Source organism: Acanthochromis polyacanthus, chromosome 2, assembly GCF_021347895.1.
Source record: "Acanthochromis polyacanthus isolate Apoly-LR-REF ecotype Palm Island chromosome 2, KAUST_Apoly_ChrSc, whole genome shotgun sequence".
Lineage (NCBI taxonomy): Eukaryota > Metazoa > Chordata > Actinopteri > Pomacentridae > Acanthochromis > Acanthochromis polyacanthus.
Genome location: NC_067114.1, coordinates 20,616,122 through 20,635,564, shown reverse-complemented (window position 1 = coordinate 20,635,564; position 19,443 = coordinate 20,616,122). Strand labels below are relative to the sequence as shown.

Sequence of the window (19,443 nt, the reverse complement as noted above, 5' to 3'; positions counted from 1 at the left end):
CTTTCTTTATCATTTTAATTCTAACATCTTCCTTTGTGTAGTGATAGTGCAAATTTGGGGTTGTAACTTGATTCCTCAGTGTAAAGCCTTTACTTTGATGTGTGGCTAGACCTCCACGCATGTTTTTTTTTGCAGGACTGTTCCAAAATGGCCAGTCTGCGCTCACCCACAGAACAACACAGAACAAACTTCCCTCCACTTTACAGCCCTCCCTCCAGTTTGTCCATGGGACACCACATTTAAAATGTAACCCCACCTGAAACCTCGCACAGACCAATCAGCTAGAGAAATGTCAGAGCAGACAGCACACCCTCCTTTGTTCAAAACCAATCAGAGTGGAAGTGTGGCATTTTGCCCGAGGGGAAAACTTACCCCTGGATGCGTTAATTACGCATCACTTAGCTGTTGCCAATGTGTTCACAACGGTGGACCCTCTTTTGGGCTTTTTACAACGATTGTCTTCATTCTTCGGTCAATCTAGTATGGAAAGTAGACAACAATGGCTTACCAGGCTGAAAAATGAACTTAGCAACAGTCCTCTGGTATCAAATGTGGCTTTTGGCTTTATCCTCATGGGACTAGAGAAGCTGGTGGAGCTGGAGTTTGAGTGTCCTTGCAACCCTACATGGAACGGAGCGTTTTCATCAGCATTCTTCATCATTCCTGCCGTCATGGCCTTCACCTTGATGCTGATCATTCAAGGATGCAGATGTGATTCGTGGTGCAGGAAAACTGTTTCCCTCTCCAGTTTTGTTCCTGCTGTCGTGTGGCTAATTTTGTTGTTCCTCGATGGCCAATACTTTGCTTGTGCGATGACAGACTGGGAGGGTAGATTTGTGCTAGTTGACAAGGCGGCTCCGCAGAAGTGGTGCGAGCCAATTAGTGAGGGAGATGTCACACCACAAGAACTAATGCTCCGCTCACAGCAGCTGTTTGTTTTTTCTCAGGTGAGTTGACTATTTTCTACTTTGCGGGAGGTTGTGTAGGTTGAGTGGAGTGAAAACACTTCCCCCTCAGAGTATGCGCTCTATAGAACATACCCATTGGCATTACACTTTGGAAACTATTTATATACCTCTGCTGCGGATACTGAGATCGGTGAAGAATATGCCTTTTATGTGGATTTTTACTTAACAAAGTGTTGCTTTTACTCTTCTGCACCCCAGGTTATAGGCATAATCCTCCTCATTTTCATCTGTGTGGGTCTCGTAGTGTATGTAATCAGAGAAAGCTGCCAACAAGAGGTGGAGATGCAGGATGCAGATGTAGCCGAGCTCACTGTGCTCAGGATGAGCTCTCTACGGACCAGGACATCATGAGAGGACTTAGACCGCCCACCACACCTGCCCTGCTGGCACGGACACTTTGTAAATACCACAAACAGACTTTACAATCACTTTTTGTAACTTTTGTGCCGTTTGAAAGTATTTTCCTCTTTAGAAACTGGATATTCAGTGTGCCTTGAATGGTCATTGATGCTGCCAAATGAAGTTGCCATGAATATGGTTGTTATTGTAAACAGCTGTTGTTTTCACTGTATCATTGTTGAATTTGTAACCAGCGGTGTGCCTGCATTCATCCGATACTTCAGTGAAGTGACTTGCTAGTTTTTTTTACCAACCTTTAAATAAGTGGTTTGACATTTTGGGGAATAGGTGTATTTGTGTGTTTTGTTTTGTTTTGTTTTTTTAAATTAACCCAAAAAGTAAGAGGACAAGATCAGACCGCTCTCATGTCTGTCCAGTGAAACCTTCAGACAGTAATGGATTAGTTTAACGTAAAGACTGGAGGTTGGAAACTGTTATTTCTGTCCAGAGTTTTTGGGTTTTTTTAAAAAAAAATCTGTTTTCCATGACACCTAATGATAACAAATTCATCTGTTTTATCACGCTGTTTCTTCACTTGGAGCAGTAGCCAGGCAACCAGTGCAGCCTCCGGGAAGATACTGTAAGAAATAGTTTGGCGCACAACTCACCATGAAACTGTGAATTATATGCTTCCCACTATTTATCTTTCCACAGCTAAGATAACTAGCTGCTGACACCAGCTACATATTTACTGTGCAGACACAAGAATGGTGTTTTCCCCATCTAGCTTTTAGCAAGAAAGATAATTTAATTTCACAAAAGTTCAAACTGTTTCTTTAAAGTAATATTTCACTTTGTCATGTTTTCTGAAGTTTTAGTGGACACGGATTGTCAGCTTGCAGCTCAGAGGGTGCTGCACTTTTTCAGCTTTTTATACCTTAAAAATATTTCCATTTTTTTATCTAAGTTTTTGTGCCTTTTGTATTAGATATATTGTCACAAGTGGAATCCACCAGGCAGCTTATATTGATCTAATTAATATTAGTTGACTTGTATTATTGTTTGATATGTTCATCCCAAAAATGAAAATGTTCTAATGAAGTGAAAATTCACTTTTGTTTTCCCTCATGGGTTGCAAATGTCTCCAGACTCGGTAGTATCTGACCCCCATCATGTCTAATCTTAGCTAACAGTGATCATTCAGACTGGTTTGAAATTCCTCATGATTTACTTTTTTTTTTGACAGATAGAGATGTAAAATGATGTGCGTGATGATTTGTATCATGGCTGCAACCAGCCCAAAGTACGATGTAGACACAAATTCTATACCAACACTCGCAGTACATTTTTTTTTATTGTTTTGTAATAAAAGAATTTATTTATTTAAGTAAAACCTTCAGTGATTTTGTACAGTTGTGTTTTGAGGTCTTGTTAGTGTTCACAGATATCATAAACGTTTATATCTTGGGGATTCGCGTATGTTTTAACGTGTATTCCACTCAGATTTGCAACTGTAGCATAGTTTTTCCAGTAAATTTTACTCAATGCAGTGGTAGCAAAAAATAGAACAATCTAAATTACATGTCTTTTGGCATTCCCCCCAAAATATTTGAACTTTAGGAGCAACAGTTTTTAGTGGGCTTAAAATAAATGCCATGCAATAATTTAACAGAGCAGACACATAGACCAACTTGCTTTAAAAAACAAAAGAGGAAATGGAGAATAATCAGTGTAACACATCCTACGAGATGTATTCTATTTACAATGTAATGTCAAGGCAGTCTATAAATCCTCTGGCGAGCAGCATCTTTTTCCTTTTGGACACCCTGTATCCTGAGGACACTGTGCTTCTTTGGCTTAATTAGATGACCAGCCAGGAGATTCTCTGCAGGTCATCCAAAGCTGTCACTTACAGCAGTGGTTGTGTTCTGAGTAGTGTTTCTCGTTATTTGCAACATTGCCCAAGTGCCAGTTCAACCCATTAAGTGTTGAAATCGGGGCAGGCCCTTCACGTTCTCTTCCTGTGGGAGGGTTTATTCAGGACTTCTTGAGGAACTTGTTGTTATTCACTCTACTCCCTTCAGCTTTAGACACAGCAGGATGGTTGTAGTCATCGGCAAACAAATGTAGACCCCCTGCTGGGATTCATTTGAATTTTGAACTTCGTGATTTCCTTTTTTATTTTGGGTGAACTTGATAGTAAATTGTTCTTGTATTACACCTACACCACACACTGATCAAGTAAGATCAGTGTGCTTGTACACTCTCAATTAAGCTAGTTCAAAACATGCTAGATAAATCAGTTATGGCCACAATGTGCGTGCCATTCCAAATCACAGTTGGCAAATAAATTTTAAAAAACGATAAAACACACATTAAGGCTAATGTGATGCACTGATTTAAACATGGAAGCACCCAGTATATAACCCCGGTGTGTCATTCTAATCTCTAAGTGTGGAACTGCACAAGTTTAAATCCATGTAAAACTACACTTGGTTTGAAAGATATAAGAACGTGACTTCTAAATATTGTACAACATTCATGAAAGATTGAAGTCATCTAAAAATGTTAAATCTTAAGTATATGGTACTGCCGTATATGAGTGGATTTAAAAATCTTGAAGTTTAGATGAGCAAATAAGAAAAAGAGCACAAACATTGTCAAATTTTGAAAATGTTTTTATTTCTTCACTTTAAGGGACAGTATTGGTATGCAGTATATCAACTGTTTCCCCTCAGGCTTCAAGTTTGAGCACTGTAGAGTGTATTTTGAGTTTCCACAAATTAGTGGCTTAAATATTCCAAGTGCAGTGAATACATTTAATGTACATATATATTTTTATGAAATAACAGTACTGTGATAAACACTGAATCAAATACAATCAGCCTTAAGCATGTGTGTTCTCCCTTGCTGATAAAATAAAGAATCACAAAATATTGAATGATTTATATTTGTTTTCATTTTGATAAGAATCAGATCTATTTTTGCAACTCACTTGAGTGAACCAAACTAATATTTTCATTTCCATCCATCCGTCCATCATCTGTACACTTCTTAATCCTCATTAGGAGTGTGGCGGGCTGGAGTCTATCCCAGCTGACTTCATGTAAACGCAGAGGACACCCTGGACTGGTCGCTAATATTTTATGTTTTGCATATTTAAAAGTTACATTCAAGCATATTTCTAGTTGAGATTTCAGTTTGATTGCTGCTTTATTTCTCTTTAATCACGTTTACTTTTCCTTTTCAGGCATGCAGAGCATAGACATTTAATGAAGGCAGCAAAGGTGAACAGAATAATCAGCACAACTCCAGCTAAGACAAGCATCACATCCACAGAGTGGTAGGAATACCAGGGCATTCTGTACGACTCGGTTCTCAGGTGAGCTGCACTTTTGTGTCTCATGACAAACTCGATCCAGAAGAGGGCGTTATCCATCGGTTTTATTGGCTGATCTCTGTGCAGCCGGGACAGTCTCTGCATGTTCATCCTGTAGGAGGGCTCAGTCAGGACTTTCTGGATAGCCTGAAAGAAAATGTCTTCATTCATAGTAGAAAAATCTACTATCTTCCCTGCTCCTCTGACTTTAATTCTAAGTAGATTATCACGTTGATCAAAGATCAATGGAAGTCCAATTATAGGAACTCCATAATATATAGCCTCTTGAACACCGTTTGTTCCTCCATGAGCCACAAACAGTTTTGTCTTAGGATGTCCTAAAAGGTCACTTTGAGGCATCCAGTCCACTAGTAAAGTGTTGTTGCCCAGAGTGGATGGTCTGCTGCCTTTATACCTCCAGATGACTTTCTGAGGAAGTTGAGCAAAAGCTGAAGCGATCTCATCAGCTAAATCATGAGGGAGCTCTGCAATTAAAGTCCCCAGAGACATGATGATGACTCCATGCTCTCCAGAACTCTGAACAAACTCCTCAAAGTGTTGAGGCAGAGGTTTTGCAGGTTTACACTGGAACCCTCCAATGTACACAACATTAGGCATTGTGGGACGAGGAAACTCAAACACAAAGTCTGCTCTCATGAGCCACAGGTCAGCAGCTTGAAACAGAGAGAGGAGGTCAACATCTGGACCAAAATATTTTTTCAGTAAGCCTGCATAACTTGGCAAGACATACTGTGAAATCTGATATTCTGAAAAGGCAAGAACTAGCACGTTAAGGACTCTCTCAAGAAAGTTCATTTTATCAGATAGCTCGGTCCCTGTCAACGGAACATAAGAAAGAGGAGTAGGTGCAATTGCACAGTGGCCTTCACCATGAGTCGTCCACCTGACATTTAAAACGAGAGGCAACTGGAGGTAGTGGGCAAGTATGACACCCGGTGGCATAGCAGGGTCTGTCAGGACAAGGTCATATTTGGCATCATGTAGCGACTGGATCAGCTCTTTGTTTTCAAACATCATTTCAAGCATTTTGCTTATTTTATCATGCATCTCAGCGACCCTTTGGGCAGTTTCCAATTCGAGCTTTAAACGTGTCCAGGTGGATTGTCCTTCCCTCTGGATTTCCAGCAACTGGGTCACAAATTCAGTGATAAAGTCTTCATCAAATCCAGAGCCAGTATCGACTGTAATGGACGTATAGAATGGGGAGGTCTCCTTAATGTACCAGCTATCTGATCCTCGCACAACAGATACCTGATGTCCCCTTGAATGTAGCTCCTCAACGATGACTTTCATGTTCACCCAGTGGCTCCCATCCACTGGAAAAACAAGCACTTTCCCACCATAGACTGCAGCTGGATAGAGGCAGCAGAGAGTGATCCACAACCAGGGCCAATGCATTTTTATTCTAGAGCTGGGAGAAAAAGCATATTATATCTTATACTTTCATTAAATGTAGCCTATATTCTCAATACGAGCAGCTTTTTAATCCAAATTCTGCATTTATTCATGGAGACTGCAATTTATGTCACTCATATGTATTGCCCCTCTCTATTTCTTTATCCTTAAAAGTTTTATAACTGTTTATATTGTTTGCCCTTAATTTTGCTGTAGAATATGTAGACTGCGAGTTTCAAAGCAGGGAATCAAATGCAAAAAATAATCCTGAGTTTTAAAATGGGGATTTTACACTGTTAGTTAGCCTAAATATTGATGTGATATGATGATATGATGTGTTATACACACAGTGTCTAAAATAGTATTCACCCTCCTTGAAGGTTTTCTTGTTTTATTGCTTTTGAAGTTTTAGATTTACAGGAATATTATTTCATGTCAAAATAAAAGCAAGATTTTCATATAGAAATGCATTTGCATAAGTATTCACTCCTTTTAAGGTGTCTCACCTAATTTAACACAGGTGCAGCTAGTTACACAATTAGTGAAATCATCTGAGTGTAATGAGTGGCTCTCCAGTGACTGTGGCATAAATGCACCTTTATCTGGAATGCCCACTCACTGGTGAATTAGTATTCTTTACTATAAATACACCATGAAGACAAATTAACACTCCAAGCAACTGTGTGAAAGGTTATTGAAAAGCACAGGTCAGGGGATGGATATAACACAATTCACTGATTATTCCTTGGAGTACAGTTAAATCCATCATTAAGAAATGGAAGGAATATGGCACAAGTGTTAATCTGCTTAAAGAAGGGCATCCTCAAAAACTAAGCAACCATGCAAGAAAGAGACTAGATAGACTGTGCATAAAACAATCATTGCCTGGTTCTTTACCAAATAAAGTTTTACAAGAGAATGATAAAGAGGAATCCATTATTGAAAGAAGCTTTTTATATGTCAACTAGAATTCACCAAAAGACACGTAGGAGACTGTGGACTCTCAACTATAAAAGAGTTCTTCAGTCTGATGTGACCAAAAATGAGCTGTTTGGTAATCAGATATTATGTTTGGTGGACACCAAACACTGCACACCACCACAAACACACCATCCCCACCATGAAGCATGGCGGTGGCAGCATCATAATATGGGCCTGCATTTCGGCAGCAGGCCCTTGTGAAGTTAGAGGGTAAAATAAAGGGAGTAAAGTATAGTGAAATCCAAGAGGACAACATGATGCAGTCTACAAGAGTACTGTGACTTAGGAGATGTTTTTCCGAGCAAGATAATGACCAGCAGCATAAAGTCAAAGCTACATAGAAATGATTTCAAGACAACAACATGAATGTTTTGAAGCAGCTGAGTCAGAACCCAGACCTTAGTCCAATTGAGAATTTGTTTGTCTACTTGAAAAGGGCTCATGATCCCCATGTAACCTTACAGTTTTGCAAAGAAGAATGGTGTACAATTGCAGCGTTCAGGTGAGTAAGGCTGACTGAAATCCATCCTCGCAAGTCACTGTCGGACCTTTTTACAAGGCCAGTACAGCCCGATCTCACGAGGATTCGTGAAACTGTCACGTAAATTTTTGTTTCGGTTTCGTGCGCACCAACACGATTTCGTCATGTTTTTCGTGCCGCTCACCACGAAATGCGCACCAATGTATTTTAAACGGCGGACTTTTCGTGCCACTCAGAACGTATTTCAAACGAATGGGTATATTATATTTTTAATGTAAAACCGTGGCGAATCCAACGCTATATTTTGCATGACATCGTCCCTAACCATAACCCTAACCATAACCTAACCATAAGCTAACCATAACCTAACCATAACCCTCACCATTACCCGGTGGTACACTTACCAATTTGCATAGGAATTTAAAGAATGTCCGACGGCCGCAAACGCGATCACACAAGCAGTATACGCCAATGGACAGCTTAGATCGTCATGAATCCGCCGGTATAAACCACTTTCAGATGTGATTACCACAGCGGGTTTCGTTATGTGCAACACGAAAAACATTTCGTGGTGAGCGGCACGAAAAACATGACGAAATCGTGTTGGTGCGCACGAAAGGAAACAAAAATTTACGTGACAGTTTCACGAATCCCCGTGAGAGCGGGTTGGCCAGTAACACTATCGGCTCCATGGAGTCATAGTGTGGCTGACCCTTTGCTCAGTGAAGACTGCATTTCCTTTTACTCTGTGCAATGGCAATAAATTTGAATCTTATCTAACTGCAGCTAAAGGTTCATCTACTAGTACTGAGCATTGATTTAAAAGGAGTGTCTGTTTATCCAGTCATTTATTTTATTTTCATATTTTCATTTTGACAACAAAGGCCTTTTTTTTTTTTTTTTTTACAGAACTTGATTTTTAAAAAGCAAAATAAATAAACCAGAATTCAGAATTTAAAAAGAAATCTTCAAAGGGGAGTAAATAGTTTTTACTGGCACTGTAGTAACTGGTTTTTATGCACACTACCGAGCAATCTGTAGATCTGAAGAGAATGTCAACCACTAGTGACAAATTAACTTGAAAATATACAGTATTTCAAGCCCTATAGCTATCAGGATATTCTGTTTGTAGAAGATTAAAATGTGATAGTGTTACCGTTTTGGCAGCCCGTGTAGTTTGTTTTTCAATTGTTCTCCTTTGCCAGAGAGCAGACAAATGCTTGTCCCTCCTGGTTCAAACTTCATTATGACTTTGCTCCTGCAATATCATGACTTTCAACAATCAGTGATAAGGAAGTACAAAGTAGAGGGAAATCTGCCTGTGGTGTTTATTATTATGCTAATATAAGTACCATACCTACATGGCTGTAAAACTAAAAAAAAAATTGAAAGCACAGAGTTATTCCTTCACTGTCATAGATGTTTAGTCACATAACAGGTTCTGGGTAGTAAAGATATCAACAAATCCTCCTTTAGATATATTTTTTGCACTCAGTTGCTGTAGCTTGTTTAACACAGACTACAATGTTTTTTGTTGAAACCATTCAGAGAGAATTGTATTATAATTCTGCAGAATGAACTCAGTGTATGGTTGAACTGAGGACACACAAAATAACAGAAGAAACTGTTGTGTGACACAATGCAGTTCATAATGTAGCATACAGTATAATAGGAATTAAAAGAACTGGAGGAGAGCATTTAAGAGTTAAAATGTATGCCGTTTTTATTATTTCATAATTCTGCTTTCATTTGCTTCGAAAAAAAAAGTAAACTGACGTATGCAAACACATAAATGTAATTACTCTAATTTAAACTAAGTGATCAAACAGATTCTTTTCGGCAAGCTGACAGTCAAATCTGGATTTTTTTTTTCCTTTACAGCAGATTCATTTCTGTGAACACTTAAGTAGAAACCTCACAGGAAACCCAAAGGTGAGACAAAAAAAGAAATATAAAACATGCTTTAAAATAAGCCAAACTGATACATGTTTGACTATATATCAACAAAAGTGAAAATTATCTGTTTCCTAATTACTCAGACTTCTGTTTTCTTTTAAAACACAATCTCAAACAGAACCATATTAACCCAGTGAAAAACAATGCTGAAAATAGTGCAACTGCCAGTAAAAATAACAGGACATCCACAGAGTAGTAGGAATACCAGGGCATTCTGTACGACTCGGTTCTCAGGTGAGCTGCACCTCTGTGCCTCATGACAAACTCTATTGAGAAGAGGGCACGGTCCAGCGGTTTCATTGGCTGATCTTTGTGCAGCCTGGCAAGTCTCTGCATGTTGATTGTGTAAGAGGGCTCATTCAGGATGTTCTGTATTGCCTCCAGAAATATTTTCCTGTCCAAATCAGAAATATCCAAAACCTTTGCAACACCCTTTGCTCTCAGTCTGGAGAGGTTGTCTGCTTGATCAAACACAAAGGGAATGCCTACAATTGGAACCCCATGATATATAGCCTCATATATCCCATTTGTTCCCCCGTGACTGATAAATAGTTTAATGTTTGGATGTCCGAGGAGGTCATTCTGAGGCATCCAGTCGACTAGTAAAGTGTTGTGGCCCAGAGTGTCTGGCCTGCTGCCTTTATACCTCCAGATGACTTTCTGAGGAAGTTTAGCAAAAGCTGCAGCGATCTCATCAGCTAAGTCATGAGGGAGCTCTGCAATTAAAGTCCCCAGAGACATGATGATGACTCCATGCTCTCCAGAACTCTGCACAAACTCCTCCAAGTGTTGAGGCAGAGGTTTTGCAGGTTTACACTGGAACCCTCCCATGTACACAACATTAGGCATTGTTGGACGAGGAAACTCAAACACAAAGTCCACTCTCATGAGCCACAGGTCAGCAGCTTGAAACAGAGAGAAGTAGCCAACATCTGAGCCAAAGTAGCGGTTGGTCAAAGCAGAATAATGTGGTCCAACTATCTGCTTGTACAGATGCATCCTCATGGTGTAAAAAAACATGTTTTTAACCCGCTCAAGAAAGGTCATTTGATCTGTTAGTTCCGAAGGTGGAAGTGGGACGTAAGAAAGTGGAGAAGGTGCAATTGCGAAATGGGCCTCACCGTGAACAGTCCACCGAGCATTGAACACTAACGGCAAGCCAAGATAGTGAGCCAGCAGTACTCCTCCACCATTAGCCGGGTCTGTCAAAACCGCATCATAGTTGGCTTCTTGAAAGGACGTCATTAATTCTTTATTTTCAAACATGTACGCAACCACTTCACAGATTTGTTTGTGTAATTCAAAAAACTTGTCTTTTAGCTCCATGTCTAAAGCAAAACGAGCCCACGCGGAGCCCTTGCTTCTTTTAATTTTAATGACCTCAGACACGAAGCGATGAAAAAATTCCTCATTTCCACCACCGCTGACGTTCACTGTGACTGTATTGTAATGTGAAGACGTTTCACTGATGTACCAGCTGTCTGCAGCTCGAATGACAGTCACAGTGTGCCCCTGCAAATGCAGCTCCTCAACAAGTACCCGCATGTTCACCCAGTGGCTGCCGTCGTGTGGAAACACCAGAACTTTCCCACCATGAGCAGCTGGAGTGATGAAAGCCAGAAAAGAGATAATGCAAGCCAGTGACAAAAACATCTTCGGATCTCTTCAAATAGTATCGTCTGGAATAGAAGAAAAAACACATAGAGAAAAAAACGGCCGTTACTACAGTTACAGAGGAAATGTGTGCACAGCAGATGCCTCAAACAGAGAGCTGCAAATGATTTCTATTCCATTGTCTCTTTATTTGTATGAGGAAATTCTTTCTGACCGTCCTCACGTGTATGTAACACATGGAGCCTCTTTCAGGAAATTAGAGTGCCGCTTGGTGCCAAGAGCTCTGCATGCATTCTGTGTCACATCCCCGTCTGTCTGGGCAGAAATGATTTTATAACCGTAACTGTGTTCAATCTGCATCAAAGAACATTTCAAGAGCTTCCCTTTAGGAATACACATAATCCCTGTATGTATGACAAATCCCATGCAACCATTTTCTTTCTGATCAGATGTCTAAAACCTTCAACAATGGATTTGATTCCATAAAGTCTCTATTCCACTTAATAACATTAGCTGGCAGAAGGTAAGAACAAATGTTAGAGCACTGAACATTGGTTTTGTTCCTCAGAAACTAAAACAAAAGGGATTAAAAATCAAGCTTACAGTGAAATCCTCCTTGGAAATCATGTTCATAAACTCTCTTGTTAGATAGAGAGATCCAAACAAAACAAACCACACAGTGAGGAGTGACACCAGTGCAACTAAAAAAAAACACTTCCTGGTTTCATTTGTACCACCCTCAAGACATGTGTTGCAAGAGATTCCTGTCTTTACAGGAAGCGTTAGTCACAATGAGCCAGAGATGCACTATCTTCAGCAGGAAAGAGTTACTGTCAGTTGTAAACGCTACACAGATGTGGTCTGTGTCATATTTGGACTTTTTACCCCTTATACAGTCAGTAAACCTTTGATTTTTTTAACATGAAGCTGCACCTTGTGTGTGAGACCTATTGATATCTAAAGTGCAAAGACAAAAAATAGAGAACATGGATTTCTCTTCATTAACTAACTAATATCAGAAGAACAAAAACATTGAAAAAACAGCACAAATGTAACACCATATGCTACGGTCAACAAGTTAAACATTCAAAAAGGCACTCAGTAAAAAAATTCTGGACAGCAGTGAATGTTGCATAATGTCCAGTGAGATCGATAACATACATCTGCTGCATGCTTTTTGTATCAGAGTTACTTAGTAGTAGTACAGAAAAAAAAGAATACATTATGTGTACATACTGTATCAATTTTTCTACATTATAACATAAGTAACTTACAATTAAATATTCCCAGTTTTGTTGAACTTCTTACTTCAGAGGCACGATTGTACAGGGCTGCCTTCAAATGAGTAAGACTGAAAAAATAAACACTTCCTGAATTCTTTCCTTTTCTTCGCCTCACCCCTGCAGTTCTGCTAAACTTGTGACATTGAATTCTAGTCTTTGTTCCCTCCTCTATGGGAAGTTGACTCACTTCATGTGGCAAACTTTAGTATTTCTTCACCATGGCCATGCTCACATTTAACAATATATTAGAATTAAAGTATAATATGAAGTATTATATATTAATAATTGAAGGAAAGTTAACCTGACTTCTAGGGAGATGCAAAGTACCAGGATCCAAAGGTCAGGGGCGCCGAAAAAGGGGGAAAAAGGGGAAGGATTCCATCATTAACAGGGGCCCAGAAAGGCCTCTGATAAAATTATAATACTGACAAAATGAATATGGCACTATCTTGTTAATTTATAATCACAAATAAATATTATTTACAATGCACTGGTAACACTAAGTTTATTTGTTTTGGAAACATTTCTCAAGGCCCCCCCCCCCCCCCCTCCCTTTTTACTAAAATGGTTCAGTCCTACTGAATCAACTGAACTGCTGCGGGCTGTGGTGCTTCAGTCAGACTGAGTAGGGTGATGACAGTATGCCTCAGAAGTCAGGTAGTCAGAAACAAAAACAAAGAAAGATAAGGCAGGAGAGAGAGGCCAAAGGCCGGCAATATGTTACCCAGTTTTTCAAAAAACAAGGTGGGTTTGGTTCATGTGGTGGAAAATTCTGGAACATTAGCCTGTTGTTGTTTCTACTCTATCTTAACTTTGTGATTTTTAAGCTAGCTCACTTTTCTCATCATATTAGTTTATATTTTTGAAGAAAACTCTGGAATTTTATATTTCACTGTTCACATTTAGCAAGCTGCCCATATTTAATCAGCCCCCCCACCCCCGCCCCCCGTGTCAAAATGATGCATGTTTGAACAGACACGTCAAGTGCAGCAGCAGCAGCAGCTGTCTATGAGGCCTGTGAGCCCCCTACCCCTGAACAAGCCCCAGTACCCACAACTGAGGAAGGAGGTGAGCAACTGTAGCCGCCAGAAGAAAAGGCGAAGATTCCATGATGAGACCTCTGAAGAGGAGAGGTCTCAGGAGAGTGCAGAAACTGTGTTTCGGAACACTGTGTTTTTTACTGCTATGGACAGTATCATAAGTGACTTGGGAACTAGGTTCCAGACCACAGCAAATATTGTAAATGAATTTTCTGCTGTTCTGAAAGTTGGGCAGATTAGTGAGGACAAAATCTTATCTCTGTGCCAACAATTGATCACAAAGTATTCTGGTGATCTTACACCTGATTTTGAAAATGAAGTAAGACACCTTAACAGTGTGTACGCTTCCAATTTCCTCCCTAACTTGTCCCTTCTTGAACTCCTGAATGCTATTTGTAAGCTGCAGCTCAAAGCATCTTTGGAGAAGTGTGTATTGCTTTGCGTATATTTTGCACACTGCCAGTTAGTGTTGCAGGTGGTGAGAGAGCTTTCAGCAAGATAAAAATGATTTTAAAAAAACTACTTTAGGTCCAGAATGTCACAGGAAAGGCTGTGCAGTCTTGCCATGTTGTCCATCAAAAGTCATTTGGCTAGAAAGCTAGACTTCAAAGACCTGATCAATGATTTTGCTACTGAGAAGGCTCGGCATTGGGCTCTTGGTTAGAAAGGTTGAGCAAGGGCTAGTTGTAAATATGTATTGTAAATATGTGTGCAAGAGGAAGCTCGGCTGAGCAAGGTTGTATCTGGCCTGTTATGTTTTTTCTTTATGAGTGGACCGACTTTGTTTACTTAGTTTAACATCTCCAGCTGATTTTATTATTGTGCTTGTTGTATGATTCTATAGATGGTGATGAGAAATCATAAAAGGCAGTTGGCTTTTTGTATTTTATTTATTTATTTTATTTTTATTTTATCTGTTTCTTCACAGATGATAATTGCAATTTATTTAATGGAAGAGGTTATTTTATGTTCAAGTTTTGTATTATTCAGGTATGTAATTTAATTTGGGGAAATTTCATGCTGAAGAATAAGAATCAGTCTTGCAGTAAATAAATGAAATATTGTATTCAGAGTATTCAGAGTGTTCAATGCTTCCCCTACCAAGTAACTGACACATTGTCCTTTTCACAAATACGGGAAATAATAGTCAAAAATATCATTAAAATGCACAGTTTTATGTAAACAGCACAAAATATTTTCGCCGGCTTTATGTCCGGCGCTACAGGGGCCCAGTAAAATTTCTTTTCATGGGGTCCAAACTCCCTGGTGGCTCCCCTGCCAAAGGTACACCTAAAGCTAAGTGCTAAAAATGAGACGTCCACCTCTGTTTCACATCCAGCTTCCTCAGATTCCATACAGAATAATACAGACTGAGCTTTGTAAAAAAAAAAAAGAAAAAAAAAATAGAAACACTGATTCAGTCAGTACCCCACAGGAACATGGATTCAGAAACACAAATACGCAGTGCAACTCATCTGTAACCCACTGATTGATAAGCCATTTGTGGCTGATGTTTGTTTGTTGGGGGCTTGGCATATTATCAGGTACCCAAAAGCTCCCATTGAGGGTTAACAATGAATAGAAGTCAGCTGTATCTTTATATTGAATGTTGAAAGTGTTTAAGATAATAACATGCACGCTGAACGAAAATGACTTTATCTGGAGCTGTTTCTCTGCACCCACAATGACCCATGCATACCCCTGAGGGACGGACTCCACCTCTTGTATGTTTATATTACTCAGATGAGTCATGTTAAAGGAATTCAAACAAGCTATAATGAAAAAAATGTAGAAGCCACTGAAAGGCTGCTGCTGCTGTGAGATGTAACAAAAACACGTGCTTAGTTTGTGCTAAAATATGAATATCAAGGAAATTGTTGGCGCTTTCAATGTTGGAGTTGCAGGGCTGCTAGAGTTATTGTCTCCTAATTAATGCAAATCTGACATGTTGCCACATTGTGTATTTTCAGCTCACAATACTGCAAAGATGGTTAAATTTAACAGGGCTTTATAACCCCTGGGTTTAAGGCTGTTGTAAAGGGCTGTTGTCACTAAAAAACCAGTGAACCCCTGCTGTCCCCACCCCCTCCAGTAGGACAACTCTCTCTGCTTGTGTAACCGGCATTGCACAGATAAACAGCACACCACACTGCTGACATGAGGAGATTAGGATTCTAACTTTCTCTCTGAATGATCATTTTACACGTGAAAGCGCCAAATCCACAGAACAGCCGTGGTTTTTAATATGCGTTTGGTGAGTTTGTCAGACAATGTTGCGGGTATAAAATCAGTACTTTAGAAGTTAAGAGCATATAATGTTTATAATGATAAAAACATTATATGCCAATCCAACAGCAGTTGTAGTAACCGGCAGGACCTGTTCTTCGAGGTTCATAGTTTCTCGCTCTTCGAGACAGGGTTGCCCCCTGTCACCTCTCCTTTTTTGCCTGTCGTTGGAGCCCATTGCTCAATTAATTAGGCAATCAGAACAACTTGCGCCAATAATGGTACACAACACCCCCCATTGTGTATCCCTCTATGCTGATGACATTCTTATATACACAAGCAATCCTTCTGTATCAATACCCTTTCTTCTCAAAACATTTGAACGATTTGGAAAACTATCGGGGTATAAGGTGAACTGGACAAAATCTGTAATTATGTCCCTGAATACAACCTCTACTGACCTGGGTACATTCAATATTCCAGTTGTTGACAGCTTTAAATATTTAGGTGTTTCAATACATAGGACAATTGATACATTAATTAACTATAACCCCTTAAACTTCAGTGTACCGCCGGCGGTACACCTACTAATTTGCATAGGAAACGGCTGCAAACGCGATTATATAAACACTATACGCTGATGGAAAGCTTAGATTCTCATGAATCCGCCGGTATAAACCACTTTCAGATGTGATTACCACAGCGGGTGAGAAAAACACATTTGTCCGACAAAAACGAATATCCATCCATCCGTTCTCTATACACGGCTTCAACAGACACAGCGCGACTCACATTTCCGGGTTCATTATTACACACAGATGAAAATATTCCACAAAAAACGGCCATAATCCAACCTTTTACATCCAGACAACACAAGCCAGTAAACTATTTTGTCCAAAACATGTCCTGAAGTCGGTATAAAATCCACGAATCGGTCGTTTTCAAGGAAATGCACCTCGCGATGCGCGTCCAATATTCCCTGTATTTTTCGTCATTTTTTTAATTTAAAAATAGAATATTAGCAATTTTTTGTACTGAAAATGGCTGGAATTGACTGCAGCTTAAAGGGATAACTTCAATGAAATTTTGCATTCTATAGTAAATGATTTGGATAAATGGGGAAAACTGCCAACATCTTTTCAGTCTCGCTTATCAATAGTAAAAATGAATATATTACCACGTATAAATTTTTTCAGCTCTATGCTCACTTTGCCACCAACGAAAGGATACTGGAAGAAAATACATGCCAGTGTAGGATCTTATTTATGGAATAGGAAGAAACCAAGAATAAAAACATTAACACTATATCGGCCTAAATCTTCAGGGGGCATGGGACTTTCAAATTTTGTGTTTTGCCCTGCGCCCACTTTATATCTGGCTTAAACCACACATAATCACCTCGTGGCGACCAATTGAGATGCAATTACTCCAACCTTATGATATGAAAAATTTTATATATTCAAACATACCACTAAAAACCGCAAAAAACAAATACGGAGTAGTTATTGCTCACCTTATTGCTGTTTGGCACAAAGTTAATCACTTTATGAAATTAAATAAAAGATACTTTCGACAATCCCTGATCTTTCATAATTACTCATTAATGATAGGCAAAAAGCCCATTTCTTTCTCCCCATGGGAACGTCAAGGGGTTCATCCGCTTAGCAGTATAGTTGGCCCAAACGGATTAAGGGAATTTCATGATTTACAACAAAATTACAATTTACCTGCCACCTCCTTCTACTTTTATTTACAATTGAGAACAGCGCACCTATGGCGTCCCATGGGGATGTATGTTAGAAGACCACCCTATTCACACCATCTTGAGCAAAGAAAATAATATTGGCATTGTCTCAAAGCTCTTTGAAACTATAATTAAGGCTTCATTTAAACACCTCCCTATTGAACAACTTCAGAAAAACGAGCTCCAAGATCATTCTGAATGGGACTGGGACCTTATCTGGTCCAATGTATGTCTGTCTTCTAGAAATCCAAATCATCAGATGATCCATTACAAATTCATCCAAAGGGCCTATCTTTATCCAAGAAGATTACATCTAATGAAACGCAAAGATAATCCATACTGTGATTTTTGTTCAGACAATGTCATTGGTACCTTTCTCCATATGGTGTGGCACTGCCCTGAGGTTAACCGCTTCTGGCAAAACCTTGCTTCTATTCTATCGACTATAATGGGGAGAGAAATCCCACACACACAGAGGCTACTTCTGCTAAATGATACATCCAACTTTAATTTTACTATAAACGAACGCCGCCAAATTCTAGCTGGTCTCACAGTAGCAAAAAAAATCATAGCATGTCATTGGAAGCTTAGGCAGCCTCTGGATGTGGAAGGATGGCTCTCATCATTCCAAGAAATTGCACATTTAGAACTATCAACAGCTCGCATACACAGTGCCAAAAGCGCAAATATTACCTGTTGGTCTAACCTGTTACATAAAATCCAATGTCTCTGTGAAATATAACTGTGAATATGCCTGATCAATTAATTTGTCATGGATTATACATATATCATATGTAGAACCAATATTGCTTTGTAACTTGTTACATGTAACTACATAATTATATGTATAAATGCTATTTCCACTGATGTTGATGACGGAGGAAATTAGCCCTGTTTGTCAAACTGTGTTTATCCTTGCTAATTTGTAAATGTAATTTTTCTTTTTTTTTTTCTTTCTTTCCAACATGCCTGGACAGCAGGGGAGGGATGGAAGGAGGGGGGAGAGTGTGTGTAGGTGTGAATGAATGTGCGAACGCAAATATATGTTATTTGCTTTTAATATATACCTCTGTTTATTTGAATAATTTCTGCAGTTAAAGTCCTACTTTGATCAAACCCAATGTAACACAGGGTCTGGGATAAAAGAGATGTGCATCTTGTCACAGCTCCCTTCTCCTCTGCTCTGTCTGTCTTGCTGTCTCCCATCCGCTCCTCTGCCTTGTCTCTCCCCCTGCAGCTCGGTGCCTGAGTGGAGTCTAGCTTCTCAGCTGACTCCACTCAGGCAATCAACCTCCTCTACGGCTCCCGGACAGCTGACGATCATCACACTGATTACTCACCTTCACAATAAGAACCGGCTCCTCCTTCCACTCCCTGCCAGATTGTTGAACAAGAACCACGCAGTTCAGTTCGCTCTCTGGCCTCTTACAAGATCTGTTTGAGTTTCTGCCTTGTTTTCTAATGTTGTTTTCTCCTGTTCCTCGTCCTCAGTTCAGCTGTCCGGGGTCCCCGCCATCCTCCTTCCCCTCCGGCTCTCCCCGACAAATCATCACCGGTTTTCCCTGTTTGGACCCCCATTCCTGCCTGGACCCCTTCTGTCCCTGCCTGGACCCCCCCGTTTCTGGCCAAAACCCCAACTACACCAGCCACTCCTGCACCCTGGATTTCCCCTCACCGTGCCATTATTCACCCCCCAAACAATAAATCACTTTCATTCAGCCAGCCTTGGTAGTGTGGCTCTCTGCTCAGGTCCAGCCCCTTTAGTTCTGTGACACATCTAATGTAATGAAATGCCTGTCATGTAAAACCAACATATGTAGCACAACTCAATAAAAAAAAAAAATCGATCACAAAAAAAGAAGTTAAGAGCCACAGTCTGGGGAAATACTGCAGCTATGAAGTGACTGTTGGTTCACATGGGGTTTTAATGGACTGCATTTCAGTCACTATTTCATACTCGTTACATTGTCTGACAATAGGCACAGAAGAAAAGTAAATGAGAGCAGCTATGTTGAG

The 19,443-nt window shown here is 39.8% G+C and overlaps 1 protein-coding gene across 7 annotated transcripts in view; it reads right to left on the bottom strand.

Moving 5' to 3' along the window:
* Positions 1 to 4,530: 4,530 nt before the first annotated feature.
* Positions 4,531 to 19,443, bottom strand: part of LOC110964650 (UDP-glucuronosyltransferase 2B15-like) — a 47,774-nt gene continuing 32,861 nt past the window's right edge. The window contains exons 1-3 of one of the 7 annotated variants that reach the window (XM_051944976.1): positions 12,409 to 12,546; positions 11,358 to 11,445; positions 9,262 to 11,199 (exon numbers count right to left, since the gene is read on the bottom strand). In XM_051944976.1, the coding sequence (XP_051800936.1) occupies positions 9,596 to 11,173 (1,578 nt within the window). In that variant the 5' untranslated portion in view covers positions 11,174 to 11,199; positions 11,358 to 11,445; positions 12,409 to 12,546 and the 3' untranslated portion in view covers positions 9,262 to 9,595. Of the gene's footprint in view, positions 5,280 to 9,261; positions 11,450 to 11,737; positions 12,353 to 12,408; positions 12,547 to 19,443 lie in introns of those variants that run through there. The other 6 variants (XM_051944975.1, XM_051944973.1, XM_051944974.1 and 3 more) reach the window with 6 other exon arrangements.